Source organism: Lactuca serriola, chromosome 7, assembly GCF_051521515.1.
Source record: "Lactuca serriola cultivar US96UC23 chromosome 7, Lser_US96UC23_V15, whole genome shotgun sequence".
Classification (NCBI taxonomy): Eukaryota; Viridiplantae; Streptophyta; class Magnoliopsida; order Asterales; family Asteraceae; genus Lactuca; species Lactuca serriola.
Genome location: NC_136414.1, coordinates 130138421 through 130152731, shown reverse-complemented (window position 1 = coordinate 130152731; position 14311 = coordinate 130138421). Strand labels below are relative to the sequence as shown.

General features: G+C 34.6%; 1 protein-coding gene across 2 annotated transcripts; it reads left to right on the top strand.

Moving 5' to 3' along the window:
* Nucleotides 1-9260: 9260 nt before the first annotated feature.
* LOC145061858 (dihydrolipoyl dehydrogenase 2, chloroplastic-like) lies at nucleotides 9261-12930 on the top strand. Of its 2 annotated transcripts, XM_079009436.1 has the most exons (16): nucleotides 9261-9781; nucleotides 10067-10213; nucleotides 10327-10461; nucleotides 10577-10694; nucleotides 10791-10915; nucleotides 11019-11144; nucleotides 11232-11312; nucleotides 11433-11495; nucleotides 11618-11692; nucleotides 11779-11857; nucleotides 11951-12051; nucleotides 12152-12265; nucleotides 12357-12470; nucleotides 12554-12625; nucleotides 12739-12802; nucleotides 12887-12930. In XM_079009436.1, the coding sequence occupies exons 1-15, from the start codon at nucleotides 9464-9466 to the stop codon at nucleotides 12784-12786; spliced, it is 1716 nt and encodes a 571-aa protein (XP_078865562.1). In that variant the 5' UTR covers nucleotides 9261-9463; the 3' UTR covers nucleotides 12787-12802; nucleotides 12887-12930. The 2 variants fall into 2 exon arrangements, with proteins under 2 accessions (XP_078865562.1, XP_078865561.1); XM_079009435.1 differs by having other exon boundaries at nucleotides 12739-12930.
* Nucleotides 12931-14311: the final 1381 nt, after the last annotated feature.

The window sequence follows — 14311 nt, the reverse complement described above, 5'->3', positions numbered from 1 at the left end:
AATAATCCGAAAGGACTTCAGATCTAGACTTTATGGACGTGTTAGAAGCATAAAGTTGTTGTGGTTGAAGTGATTAAGGACCCAATGGAGTGCATGACCTCTTAAAGAGCTTAGAATTCCATTTTGAGCTTATAGGGCCATGCATGTACGTAAAGTTTGCAACTTTACGTGTTAAGCATGCCCTAGGATCATAGATCTGTGGTTTTGAAGAGTTGTATATCTCAGATTTGGCTCATATGGGAAATGGGTCAAGGGACTCGGCGAGTCCCAAGGTGGAACTCGGTGAGTTCTATGAATACGACCTTAGACTCGGCGAGTTGGATGAACAACTCGGCGAGTCCTATGAAGATTGCCTGGTACTCGACGAGTTGTTCTTCAAACTCGGCGAGTTGCACGAACTGTTATTATGTACGAAGGGTTTAAGTGCCAGAAGTCCAACCCTTCGTGTTTTCACGTAGGATTAGCAATCTAACGTGTTCTGTTAGTCCCAGAAACCCCAGATCCTCATAAAGGATGTTCGGATAAGGATCTGGAAGCGAGTGGGGAGTCTGCTCGCATGGACTTGGCAAGTTGTTCATGGACTCGGCGAGTTGTTCATGGACTCGGCGAGTCAGGTCAACTAGCAGTTGACTTTGACTATTGACTCTTGGTTGGTTAGGGGTAAATGGTCATTTTACCCTGAGGTCGGTTAGCAGTATTTGACTTAAGTGGTTTGTGGGAATTATTAGCCGGAGGATTTCCAGAGCAGCAGCAGCAGAAGACAGTTAGTTCCCACACCGATCAGCAGCTACTTTGAGGTGAGTTACCTTCCAGTAGCGGTGGGTCTACGGCCACAATGTCGGCCCACCAGTAGGAGTTGTATGATAGATAATTGTCTCTGTGATATTCATCTAAGGTTGCTACTACCTGTGATATGTTTATGTGCTAGTATGATATGCTGCTATGTGCTAGTGACCGTAAGAGGAGATAGTCCCCATATTACCGGTAGATAGGGTCGAAGGGGCGGTCGTGCCCAGCCATGCTAGATAGATTATGTGATATGTGTTATGTGGTAGTAGTAGGGGGTGAAATAGTCCCCAGATTTCGGTCGAGAGGACCGAATGGGGGGGGGGACCAGCACCCATATATGCTAGTCAGTATCCGGTCGATAGGACCGAAGGGGAGGCAAGCTCCCAGATATACTGGTCAGTATCCGGTCGAGAGGGCCGAAGGGGAGGACAACTCCCAGATATACTAGATAGTATCCGGTCGAGAGGACCGAAAGGGTAGGTCGGGCACCCAGATATGCCTGACAATATATGTACGTATGTGATTGTATGGTATGTGGTATGTTGGGGGAACTCACTAAGCTTTGTGTTTACAGTTTTCAGTTTTGGTTTCAGGTACCTCTTCTTCGAAGGGGAAGGAGCTGGCGCGGTAGCGGTACATCACACACATGCTTGTATTCCGCATCATGAGATCTTCCTGTGGATTTGTACTCTGACACTTTTATATTTTATAAAAATGTTTTCCAGACATGCATTATCTTTTGTGAAATGATATGATCGTTGAACGTTTTATTCCTAATGTTTTGCTAAGTACATGTTTTAAAAATGAAATTTTTGGCTCGTATTTTTGGGATGTTCCATTGCTTTGGAAGCAAGTCAGGGAAATCTGGAATTTAATGAGGATTTAGGGTTTCCAAAACTAACGAATTTCGTTAGTTTTACCATAATCTCCCTCAAGAATTCGATTTTCCCACTATGTTGTTTTCCCGGACCCCAGTTAGGGCTCTGCCTTAGACCCCGCTAGGGGCGCTACCCTTACACCTCGCCAAAGGGGCGCTGCCCCCGGACCCCCGACTTGTCGTCGAACCAGCTTCTAATTCGATCTTATACATGCGTGCACTCCGCACAAAACCCCATACATATATTAGAGTACAAATTATAAATCTTATTAACTCACATTTAGTTCCAATTACATAAAATGACATGATGACACTAAAATCACCATAATCAATAAGTCTTCTAAGTTCATCGTGAGGTTTCAAAACGTCATGTCGTGGTGGATGTAACCACGTCATGGTAAAGAAACTTTTCTTCATTTTAGCCTTGATCCAAGTTCCTAGCTTCCAAATTCCTTTCTTTTCGTTCCCGATCATGTCTTTTACTTCTACAATACAACATATAATAGATTAAGTATCTTTTGTCCTAAAATGAGCATAAAAATTGATAAAAATATTAAGATATGATGTAAAATATATATGTAAATATGCACATATCAGAACTATATTACATAAACCTAGAGTTACACAAAAAAAATTGCAATGTTTTTGTTCTAATCTTATCTGATTTAAAAACTAGTATGTGTTTAATCTAAACCGATGGTTTATTTAAATCGGTTTAAGGATATTACTGTTGGATCTTGTTTGGGAAATTGGTTTAACAAACTAGCCATTTTTTAATTTTTCTTATCTTAAATGGCCATATAGTCGTTTTTTTCCTAAAGAACCATTTCGCCCCTCGTTTGTGTGTGTGTGTGTATATATATATATATATATATATATATATATATATATATATATATATATATTAGATGTGTTAGTTTAATAAGACCACTAAAAACACGTTCTAGTCTCTCGAAACTCAAAAACCATCATTGTCAAGTCTCACTCTTTTGATAGTATTATCAGGGAAATGTGTTCTAAATTTAATAATTTGAGCAAAAAAAAATTTGAATGCCATATTACAAGTTGATAATAGGTAAATGTGAGACCATTTGTTGGATTATCTATCAGGAGTATAAAGTATCTAAATGGTCCATATGGGGGATGAATCGGTCCACATATATCACCTTGAACTCTTTCATGAAATCTAGGTGATTCCCTTTCAACTTTTATCGGTGAGGGTTTTATAATTAAATTTCCATGGGAACACGATATACATGGTCTTGTGTTACCTAATTGAGGGAACGTATGGCCCTTCAGTAAATGCTTATGTGTATTCTCAATTATCCTTCGCATCATTGTTAATCCTGGGTGGCCTAATCTAGGCTCCAACTCGCCGAGTCTCCTCACAAATTACCAAAAATAAATAAATGAATAATACCTGGGAATCCGGGCTGTTACAACTTCGTTTTGAAATCTAAGAGCTTAGATCGAGAAATTTTAATCAAATTTAGTCAAATATATGAATTGCATTCTCAAAATTCGATTATGATTACGACATCCCTTTTCTTAATTCGAGTTTTGAGAACATGGCAAATAGAAATATTATGGCAAAAGACTGATAAAGTATCACGTCTTTATGTAAGACATTATGCTTCGTGTTCCATACACTTCGAGTATAAGATCGATCGCATATGCTGTAATAATTGACCATTCTAAAATTTTCCAAATGCCTAGAGCATTAAAAGGGAAAAAGGACTAAAATCGGACATGACTAAGTTTATTAAACAACTATCAAAGGACAATATAAGATTCGCTAAGGATTGGTTGCTTGTGAATAGTTGGAAGTATAGTAGTGGATGGACCATACTAACATTATTATTACAAGATTTGATAATGAGTTGTCATATGGAAAATGTGGAAATGTTTCCATATTAGGAGTTGGACGTTAAGAATCTATATGTCTAGATTAGAAACTTTTATGTAGAAGGATATTCAAAGGAATGTACCTTGAATATGAGGACTTTGTAATTTCATTAGCAATAGTCTTTGTGACTTTAGTACAGTGACATTACGAAAGGATCGTTGCGTAAAACATTAGAATATAACATAATCTATAAGTGGCAAGAATTTGATATTCTTACACTTGTGATAAGGATTAGGAGTTGTGAAATGACTGTGATTGGAAATGTGTTCATTTGATCTATTTCACAAAGTAAGGACCATAGGTAAACATTATGTGCATGCTGAGAGCATGGGACAATTATAGTAATAATTCAAGTAATAAGTTAATTAACCGAAACAACAAATAATGAGTAATCGATATGGTGATAAATAAAAGGTGTTTTATTTATACTCAAAGATTTGGGACCATATAGGATTAGTATTATTCTTGTGTTTCACTTTGCATGTTTTGACTTCCTGAATAATTAATTATTTCAGAATAATCAAATTATTCGAATGGTCCATAGTCGTTCATATGTTGGAAGTAGGTATGAATGCAGACTGTCATGAATTGGTTTGTAGATTGTCTAAAGTGTATTAGACATATCAAAGGTTTGTTGCAACGTTCATGAGTGCTTATGAATATGATTTTGAGCATTAGATTAAACCCACGCTCACTTGGATCGCTTCATGGATTTTATCACGAGCGATTGGTGAGACGATAATATCTTGTATTCTTGAAACCGAGATGTGTGAGTTGTATCTTACGATTCGGTTACACAATGATAATATGTAAACGCACCAGTAACTTGGTGTTATAAAACATATTGTTGTGTGTGATTTGGTTAGTGATGACAAACATAAATGCTCGGTCGGGCTAGGGCTAATTTGATTTGTTCAATTAGTCAGTTGTCATAAATCGGAAATCGGGAAACAACACATAAACTGATAGAATGATTTCAATCCATGTCTCATGTCTATACGATATCTAGAATGGAGGAATATATGATCCCTTATCTAAAGGACAGGTTACTGATAAGATCAGAGTTCGACAACGTCTTTGAGAGCTACGATTGCTAATCGAGTTGTACTTGCATTTATGGTTACTAGACTTATCCAAGTGGGAGACTGTTGGATTAGTGTTGAGCCCGTAACCTTATTTGGTAAGTACTTGACCCGGTTGTGCATGGTCCTTTTGGGTTGCCTTCAAACCTGGCAATGGAGTGGATAATTGTTGGAGAGAGAAGAATGATTTATTAATTTATTACTTAGTTAATAAATTAATTTTAAATCAAGATAAATGATTTATTAATGTATTATGGATTAATATATTGATTAGAAATCATATTGTTTAATTAATATTTAATCAGAAATTAATTTGGAATTAATTTTAGGATTAAAGGAATTAATTGAAACTACAGGGACTAAAGGTGACAATGTTCAAAAGTTGAGCATTGAATCATTCTAGAACCTCCCTTAGAGGTGGGGAACGAAATCTAGAGTAACCTAGGGTTTCCTTGGGCTCTAAGGGTGCCTTGGAAGCCTTAGGGAGGAAGTTAAGGGATTAGGGTTATTTAAGATACACCTGCCTTATCCTAAACCTTTCTTATCACCTATATAAACCCCTATAGGGTTGGATTTCGTCTAAGGCACTCCAAGAGAGGCTTAGATCCGAATTTTCCACTTCCCTTCTCTCTCCATAGTAATCCTTGGTTGCTAGGTTTGTTTGTGAGCCATTAGAGGCGCGACACTTGTGGCGCTTGCTTTCAAAGACATGAAGATTCAAGATTTAAGTTGTTATTACAATATAACAACAAGAGGTATGTATTTCATCCTTCTTTATGAATTTCGAAATTCCTAGAAGCTTGTTAGGGTTCTTCAAGTGTTCATAGTGTTATATAACTAATAGTGATAACATAGATCCAACTCTAGGGTTGCATGCACACATAGGATTATTTGTATAAAACCCATCAACCTCGCCAAAGGGGCGCTGCCCCTTTGGAAACCCCAGACCCAGGGGCGCTGCCCCCGAACCCCCGACTTGTCGTCGAACCAGCTTCTAATTCGATCTTATACATGCGTGCACTCTGCACAAACCCCCCGTACATATATTAGAGTATAAATTATAAAGCTTATTAACTCACATTTAGTTCCAATTACATAAAATGATATGATGACACTAAAATCACCATAATCAACAAGTCTTCTAATTTCATCGTGAGGTTTCAAAACTCCATGTCGTGGTGGATGTCACCACGTCATGGTAAAGAAACTTTTCTTGATTTTAGCCTTGATCCAAGTTCCTAGCTTCCAAATTCCTTTTTGTTCGTTCCCGATCATGTTTTTTACTTCTATAATACAACATATAATAGATTAAGTATCTTTTATCATATAATGAGCACAAAAATTGATAAAAATATTAACATATGATGTAAAATATATATGTAGATATGCACATATTAGAACTATATTACATAAACCTAGAGTTACAAAAAAAAAAAAAAAAAAAAATACAGCTTGCAATGTTTTTGATCTAATGTTATCTGATTTAAAAACTGGTATGGGTTTAATCTAAAACCGATGGTTTATTTAAATCGGTTTAAGGATATTACTGTTGGATCTTGTTTGGGAAATTGGTTTAACAAACTAGCCATTTTTTAATTTTTCTTATCTTAAATGGTCATATAGTCGTTTTTTTTTCCTAAATAACCATTTTGCCCCTCGTTTGTTAATATATATATATATATATATATATATATATATATATATATATATATATATTAGATGTGTTAGTTTAATAAGACCACTAAAAACACGTTCTAGTCTCTCAAAACTCAAAAACCATTATTGTCAAGTCTCACTCTTTTGATAGTATTATCAGGGAAATGTGTTATAAATTTAATAGTTTGAGCAAAAATTTTTGTGAATGCCATATTACGAGTTGATAATAGGTAAACGTGAGACCATTTGTTGGATTATCTATCAGGAGTATAAAGTATCTAAATGGTCCATATGGGAGATGAATCGGTCCACATATATCACCTTGAACTCTTTCATGAAATTTAGGTGATTCCCTTTCAACTTTTATCGGTGAGGGTTTTATAATTAAATTTCCATGGGAACACGATATACATGGTCTTGTGTTACCTAATTGAGGGAACGTCTGGCCCTTCAGTAAATGCCTATGTGTATTCCCAATTATCATCCGCATCATTGTTAATCCTGGGTGGCCTAATCTATCATGCCATAAATTAAATGAACCAGGATCACAATATTTTTCTTTGACTACCATATTTGATTCATATATATATATATATATATATATATATATATATATATATGTGTGTGTGTGTGTGTGTGTGTGTGTTTGTGTGTAATGTGGACCATAATCAAGTGTTGGTATTTTATAATTTTTATTTCCAGTAGTCATAGTTTGAGTGTCATATCCTTTAAAATATATGTCATTGAATCTCAATTAGTTTCTATTTGACTTTGGAGAAAATAAGACATTTTCTACACAAAAGCTTGTACCATTTGGTAATGTAAAATGAGTTTTCTCAATCCCTTCTACCAAGTTTTCAAGACCTGTTATTGTATGTATGACCGCTTTTGGTGGTATTAATTTTGAAAAGTATTTTTAAGATTTCAGGATAGTGTGTGTAGTACCATTAGCTACTATACAAAGATCTCCAACCCTTTCTTGGTGTTGTGCTCAAGTTGAACTCATATCAAACTTCACGTATGAAAGAAATAAAGAGCTTATATATAATCATAATAATTATTATAAAGAAAGTGTATTTATTGTGGGAAAGACATTACATGAAAAACAAATGAAGGAAAGACATGTTGATAAGAAAAAAATTAGTCTCTTTCTTCCATGTCATTGTAGAAATCATCAGTTGTTAGCTTAGTAAATTCAACATTATCAATGAGGTTTGCTTCTTTTCCCTTTCTTTTAATGGAATCTTGATAAATTTGATGAAGATGTGCATATGTGCGACACGTCCTTGACCAATGACATGTGCTACCACATCTATAACATGAACCTCCAGGGTTTTGTGATGTTTCGACATCATGTCCCTTATTTCGTGGTTAGATATTTATTTCCATGTGGTGCATGGTAATTTCTATCTCTTTAACCACAACCATGATTATAAGGACAACCACAAGTATTATCACGTCCAAGATTATTGTTTTGGCTAAAATGTTTATGACCACATCCACGACCACGACCTTGTCCTCGTCTGTGGACACATCCCCGTCTATGCATATTATTTATAGGTTCATGAGTATTAGTATCATTTAATTCAGGAAGTGTTATTTAACTTGTTAGACGAGATTTATGACTTTTTATCAATAATTCATTGTTTTGTTCAACAACAAGGAGAAATGTGTTAAGTTCATAATATTTTTTAAACTTTTTGTAATCGATATTGTTGTCGCAATGTCATATTTGATGCATGGAAAGTGGAGAGAGTTTTCTCTAACATTTCAACATCAGAAACCTCTTTCCCACAAAACTTGAGTTGTGCAACATCAATGACATCCACTTAGCCTTAGTATTTGGAAGCATAACTTTTAATGGTCAAATCTTTCTTTCAAATTATTCTAAAGAAAGTTTGGCTTAATGGTATTAAGGTATTCATATCTTAACATTTCATCAATATGTTTGCGAAGGAAAATGATTGTCTTTGCTTTGTCTTAACAAAAACAAAATTTTCCTTCCACTATTGTTTCTTAAATGCCCATTGACTCAAGATGCATTTTAACCACTATGGTCCATGCCTCTCCATGGCATGTTGTTTTTGCCACTAACTTCTATAGTAGTGAATTCAATTTTTGAATTGTTGGACATGTTGTGTCTTGATTAAGATATATAAATATGATTTTCACTTGTTTAATCATCTTGATTAGAGCTTTTGTACTAATAATGTATTATAAATTCGACGTAATCAAAACAAGACTAATAAAACTAAACTAAAACTCTAAGAAAAAAAAAAAGAAATATGATAATTTGATCACTTTGTAAAATATATTCACATTTGTGTGTCTTTTACATTTATAATGATGCTACTTATACTAGTAAAGTCACTAGTAAAATCACTAGATATAATTAACAAGTTTTTATATATATTTACATATATTTGACATATTAAGATAGAAAACCAGAAGAACATAATATTCCACGTTTAATCATTATTTTTTTAATATTATTTAGTATTAAAATAACATGTTCTATTGGGAAAACATCATTTAATTTTGAAGAGGGGTGTTCATTTGTTCTTTCTTTTTTGATTTCAAATTCAACCCGAATATAGAGTAAATTACTGAAATCGTCCCTATGGTTTGGTCAAAATTACACGTTTGGTCCCTAACTTTTTTTTTGCACTCGGATCGTCCATGTGGTTTGATTTTGCTGCGTTTTTCGTCCCTGTGGTTTGATTTTGTTGCGTTTTTCGTCCCTTACATACATAAAGTTAAGGACCAAACGTGCAATTCAGACCAAACCATAGGGACGAAAAACGCAACAAAATCAAACCATAGGGACGATCCGAGTGCAAAAAAAAATTAGGAACCAAACGTGCACTTTTGATCAAACCATAGGGACGATTTCAGTAATTTACTCCCAAATATATAAAAATAAAATTTAGTCAAAACTAAAAGTCAACAAATATCGTTCAACCGTCTCCAACCGTTTTGAAAATCTAACCCAAAAACTCATTCGCAGTCGCAGACTCCCTTCACTTCGTTAACTCCGCCCCTTACGACGGAGCTCCCGAAGCCACCCAAACCATTTTTTCAACATTTCTCCATCTTCCTTCAATTCCCCCTTCTAAAACCCTATTCCTTTCTCTCTTCAATTTATTTTCAAAAATGCAATCTTCAATTTCTCTCTCACTTTCTTCGGCTTCACCGATCACTGCTAGATCCAACTGCGGAGCCGATCTCTTCTTGAGCAACAATACTACTCCGAGTCAGCTGAGGTTTTGTGGTCTCAGAAGAGAAGCGTTTGCTGGTTGCAAATCGTCTTCGTCTAATAATTCAATTCGATTCAAGCAATTGCGTTCGACTAAGAAGGTTTCGGCCTCCTTGTCTGGAAATGGAACCCCGTCCAAGGGTTTTGATTATGATCTCGTCATTATTGGAGCTGGTGTTGGTGGTCACGGCGCTGCTCTTCATGCCGTTGAAAAGGTAATTTAAACAACACCTTATGGACGAATTTAACGATTCTACAAGTAACACCTCCATTGTGGAATCTCCATTCTCCATACATGGACGAATTTAGGTTAGGTATTTGTCTAAATTGTTGTAGTAGCTGGATCAACTCTTTATGACCATCCTAATATTACAAATGGATATGCAATTCACATTGTCAAGTTATATTCTTCATTGCTTTACTTACTATGAGACTTTGGTTGTTATTTCTTTCTGCTTTCAAGCATTTTGTTCAAATCTTCATGAAATTGACTTCTACAGGGTCTGAAAACCGCCATCATAGAAGGAGATGTGGTTGGTGGAACATGTGTTAATCGTGGGTGTGTTCCTTCAAAGGCCCTTCTTGCTGTAAGTGGTCGAATGAGGGAGCTCCAGAATGAACACCACATGAAGTCATTTGGTTTGCAGGTATATCTATATCTACATCTATATCTATATCTATATCTAATTCCCACCACTAAACTCTTTCCTTTTTAAGCTTGAAATAATCTACTACATTTCATACTTCTTTACATCCACAGGTTGCTGCTGCTGGGTATGACAGACAAGGGGTAGCTGATCATGCCCAAAATCTGGCAACCAAAATCAGAAACAATCTCACAAATTCAATGAAATCTCTTGGTGTAGACATATTAACAGGTTTTGGTGCTGTTGTGGTATGTCCTCAGACCTCAAATCCAGCCTTTTATTCTTCTTTTTTCTTATTAAGTGAACTAAATGTGACATGATACATTTGATGAACTCTTTATTTGTTTATATGAATCTATGCAGGGCCCACAGAAGGTGAAATATGGAAAAGTTGGGGGTACTGAAACAGTCATTACTGCAAAAGATATAATCATTGCTACTGGTTCAGTACCCTTTGTCCCTAAAGGGATTGAAGTTGATGGTAAGTGCTTTTTTTATAACAGCAAAACATTAAAAAAAGTAAACAAGAACATTAAAGAAGTGAAGCAAAGTAAATTTATCGATTAGCTGATTGCAGGTAAGACTGTAATAACAAGTGATCATGCACTGAAATTAGAGACAGTTCCAGAGTGGATAGTTATTGTAGGAAGTGGTTACATTGGACTTGAATTCAGTGATGTTTACACAGCACTAGGAAGTGAGGTCAGACTGAAGCTTCTCATATTTCTAATTAATTAATTTATAATTGACATATAATAATAGAGTATAATTTTATGAAGAAGTTTCTGTTTCTCATTTCACACAGGTGACATTTGTAGAAGCTTTAGATCAGTTAATGCCTGGATTTGACCCTGAAATTGGGAAATTGGCTCAAAGGGTTCTTATAAACCCTAGAAAAATTGATTATCATACTGGCGTATTTGCAACCAAGGTATTGCTCTTTCTTTCTTTCTTTCTTTCTTTCTTTTTTATCAATATAATTGATTTTTATTTAGTTTTTTTAATTTGTTGTTGATAGATTACTCCAGCAAAGGATGGAAAGCCTGTGACAATTGAGCTTATTGATGCGAAGACAAAGGAGCCAAAAGATACATTGGAGGTGGGTATATATCATGATCCATAACTATATGAATAAATTTCAGATTTATCTTTTTATAAAAAAAAAAAATTATGTGTTTTTAAATATATTTTACCTCTGTGAATTTATTATTTGTTACAGGTAGATGCTGCTCTTATTGCAACTGGAAGAGCTCCATTCACAGAAGGACTTGGTCTTGAGAGTGTAAGTGAACTTATCAATACATCTACAAGACTACAAAGCTGCATTTCTTAGGGTTTAGGGTTTGGGGATGTTTTCGATTATTAAAAAACAGAGGGCATTATCGTCTTTTTTGATTTTTATAGGTGAATGTTCAAACGCAACGTGGCTTTATTCCTGTTGATGAACGCATGAGAGTGATCGACTCAAAGGGAGAACTGGTATCGACATCAAAATTTGAATTGGATTTTTTTTTTTTTTTTAATTTCTTTAAACATAAAATATGATAAAATATGGGTCTTTTTAGGTCCCTCACTTGTATTGCATTGGTGATGCTAATGGAAAGATGATGCTTGCTCATGCAGCAAGTGCTCAGGGTATTTCAGGTATCCTACTCATTACTATACAAACAATGACATTGTGATTTACCTTTAATACCCTTGTATATCAATAATTGTTTTTTTTTTTTATTAATACAGTTGTTGAACAAGTTTCTGGAAAAGATCATGTTCTAAATCATCTGAGCATCCCAGCTGCTTGTTTTACACATCCTGAAATCAGCATGGTTGGACTAACAGAGGTGTGCTTTGATTTTTCTTTATATTTTTTATTTTTCCCTAAAAAGAAATAAATAAATAAACCTTTAATTTTAATAAATTAACTTAAAAATTACAATGCAGCCCCAAGCAAGAGAAAAAGCTGAGAAGGAAGGATTTGAAATCAGTATTGCAAAAACTAGCTTCAAAGCCAACACTAAAGCCCTTGCAGAAAATGAAGGAGAAGGAATCGCCAAGGTTTTTTTTTTTTTTTTTTTTTCCAAAAAGACGAAAATGCCGTCCTAATCCACGTGGTTAATTAAATTAGAATGTTTTCATGTTTGTACAGATGATTTATAGACCTGACAGTGGAGAGATTCTTGGGGTCCACATATTCGGAATGCATGCTGCTGACCTCATCCACGAAGCATCAAACGCAATCGCTTTGGGAACACGTATACAAGTAAATTTCTTTCTAAATTTTCAGGTGTTTTCTTTTATTAAAAAATAGAAATAAATTTTCTTGAATCTTGAAAAATCATGTAGGATATAAAGTATGCGGTTCATGCGCACCCAACTTTATCTGAAGTCATTGATGAACTATTCAAATCAGCCAAGGTAAATTAATAGTATACAAAATCTAATATAATAGTAATTAAATAATTAAACCCCTTAATCTTATTGGAATTATATACAACAACTTTAAAATTAATTTCAACATACTTGTGTAGGTTACAGGCTATGTTTCTAATGAGGCACGTGAACCGATTTCAGTTTAAGATTTATGAAAATGAGGTGAAGTACAAATTGAAAATTTGAAAAATGAACCATTTTTGTGTTTAGAAATATTGTTTTGATTTTATTTGATTCGATGTACAGAGTTTTTGGCTGGATTAAAGATATGGCAAGTATTTATGTATTAATTTTGATCCACACGTAAAGGAAATAGTAATAATTTGTAACAATGATCAACCCCTCTTTAGACCATCAAAATGATGTGGATAATAATGCGACGTGCTCTATAAATTGGCTAATAATTGATTCGCTTAACCCGTTTTTTCGTATTTTTTTCATATATAAATAGATATTTAGTGATATTTGTGATTGATCCATTCTATGTTTGGGCTCAACAACTATTTTCGTAGGATAAAATGATCCCAAAACACATTGATTCTTTTCACAAGAAAGAAACCAAAAACCAGTATCGTATTAAGAGTCGTTATAAAGTTCGTAAGTTTCAAAGTCAATCCTCTATTCATATTAATGAAATCCATAAAATAGATAGGATCATGAAAAAAAAATTAGTTACCGAGAAGTTATAACCATTTTCCAAAATTTCCGCATAGCAGATTTGGTATACAATAGCTTTGTATAGTATTTTTGGCATGCAACAATTTCGTATAGCAGCTTCGAATAACAACTTTGGCATACAACAACTTCGTATAACAGCTTTGGCTATTCAACAACCTTGACCATACAACAATTTTGCTTTAGCCATACAATAGTTTTTTCCTTAGCCATATAACAGTTTTGTTACTTTTTACAACTTTTCCTTAAGTTCTTGTAAGATCAAATTGGTCTTAGCCATGTCAAAATCGATCTTTCTAAACTAATTGCTACTTCATAATTCATTTTCTACTATATTCCACTTTTCCTTGGACCTTAGGTGGCTTTGACCACATCGGCTTAAGTTTTTTCCACTATATCGTGGGGGGCTCCTTTGGACCTTGGGGTGTGGGTGTTGCTCCATTGACCACTACATTTCGTCTTTTTAGGTGCAGACTCGCTTTATGTAATTTTGCAATCAAACATAGATTAGATCATAGTAATAACTCCTTTTAAAACTAGTATAAATTCCAATCACATCAAAATTACTAGTGACACTAAAATCACTATCAGAATGATACTTACAAGGATTATGTTCTAGCAGTACTATTGCATACGACATGTCAACTAGAGTCACAAGTTTCAATTATCTAAGACTGAAGAGAGTGGCTCGCCAGCTCCCTCACCATAAACTCGCCACCACTCCTTTTCCAGGTGTTAAGTCTCACGCTTCTTCCATGCTCGCTATGATTGGTCCTTTTTTGTTTTTTATTTTTTTAAATCAAGCTCTTTGATTGGTTCTTTTTCAGCTTTTTTTTTCACCTTAAAATCCAAGTATATATGTGTTTAAGATAAAAGTTTATGTGGTATGTAAAATTCTGACGTGTCAATGTGTTTAGCATGTGCTACACATGCTACCACTCTTCATAGCCTAAAAGACCCAAAAAAAATATAAAACTTGATCATATCTAAGAGGCC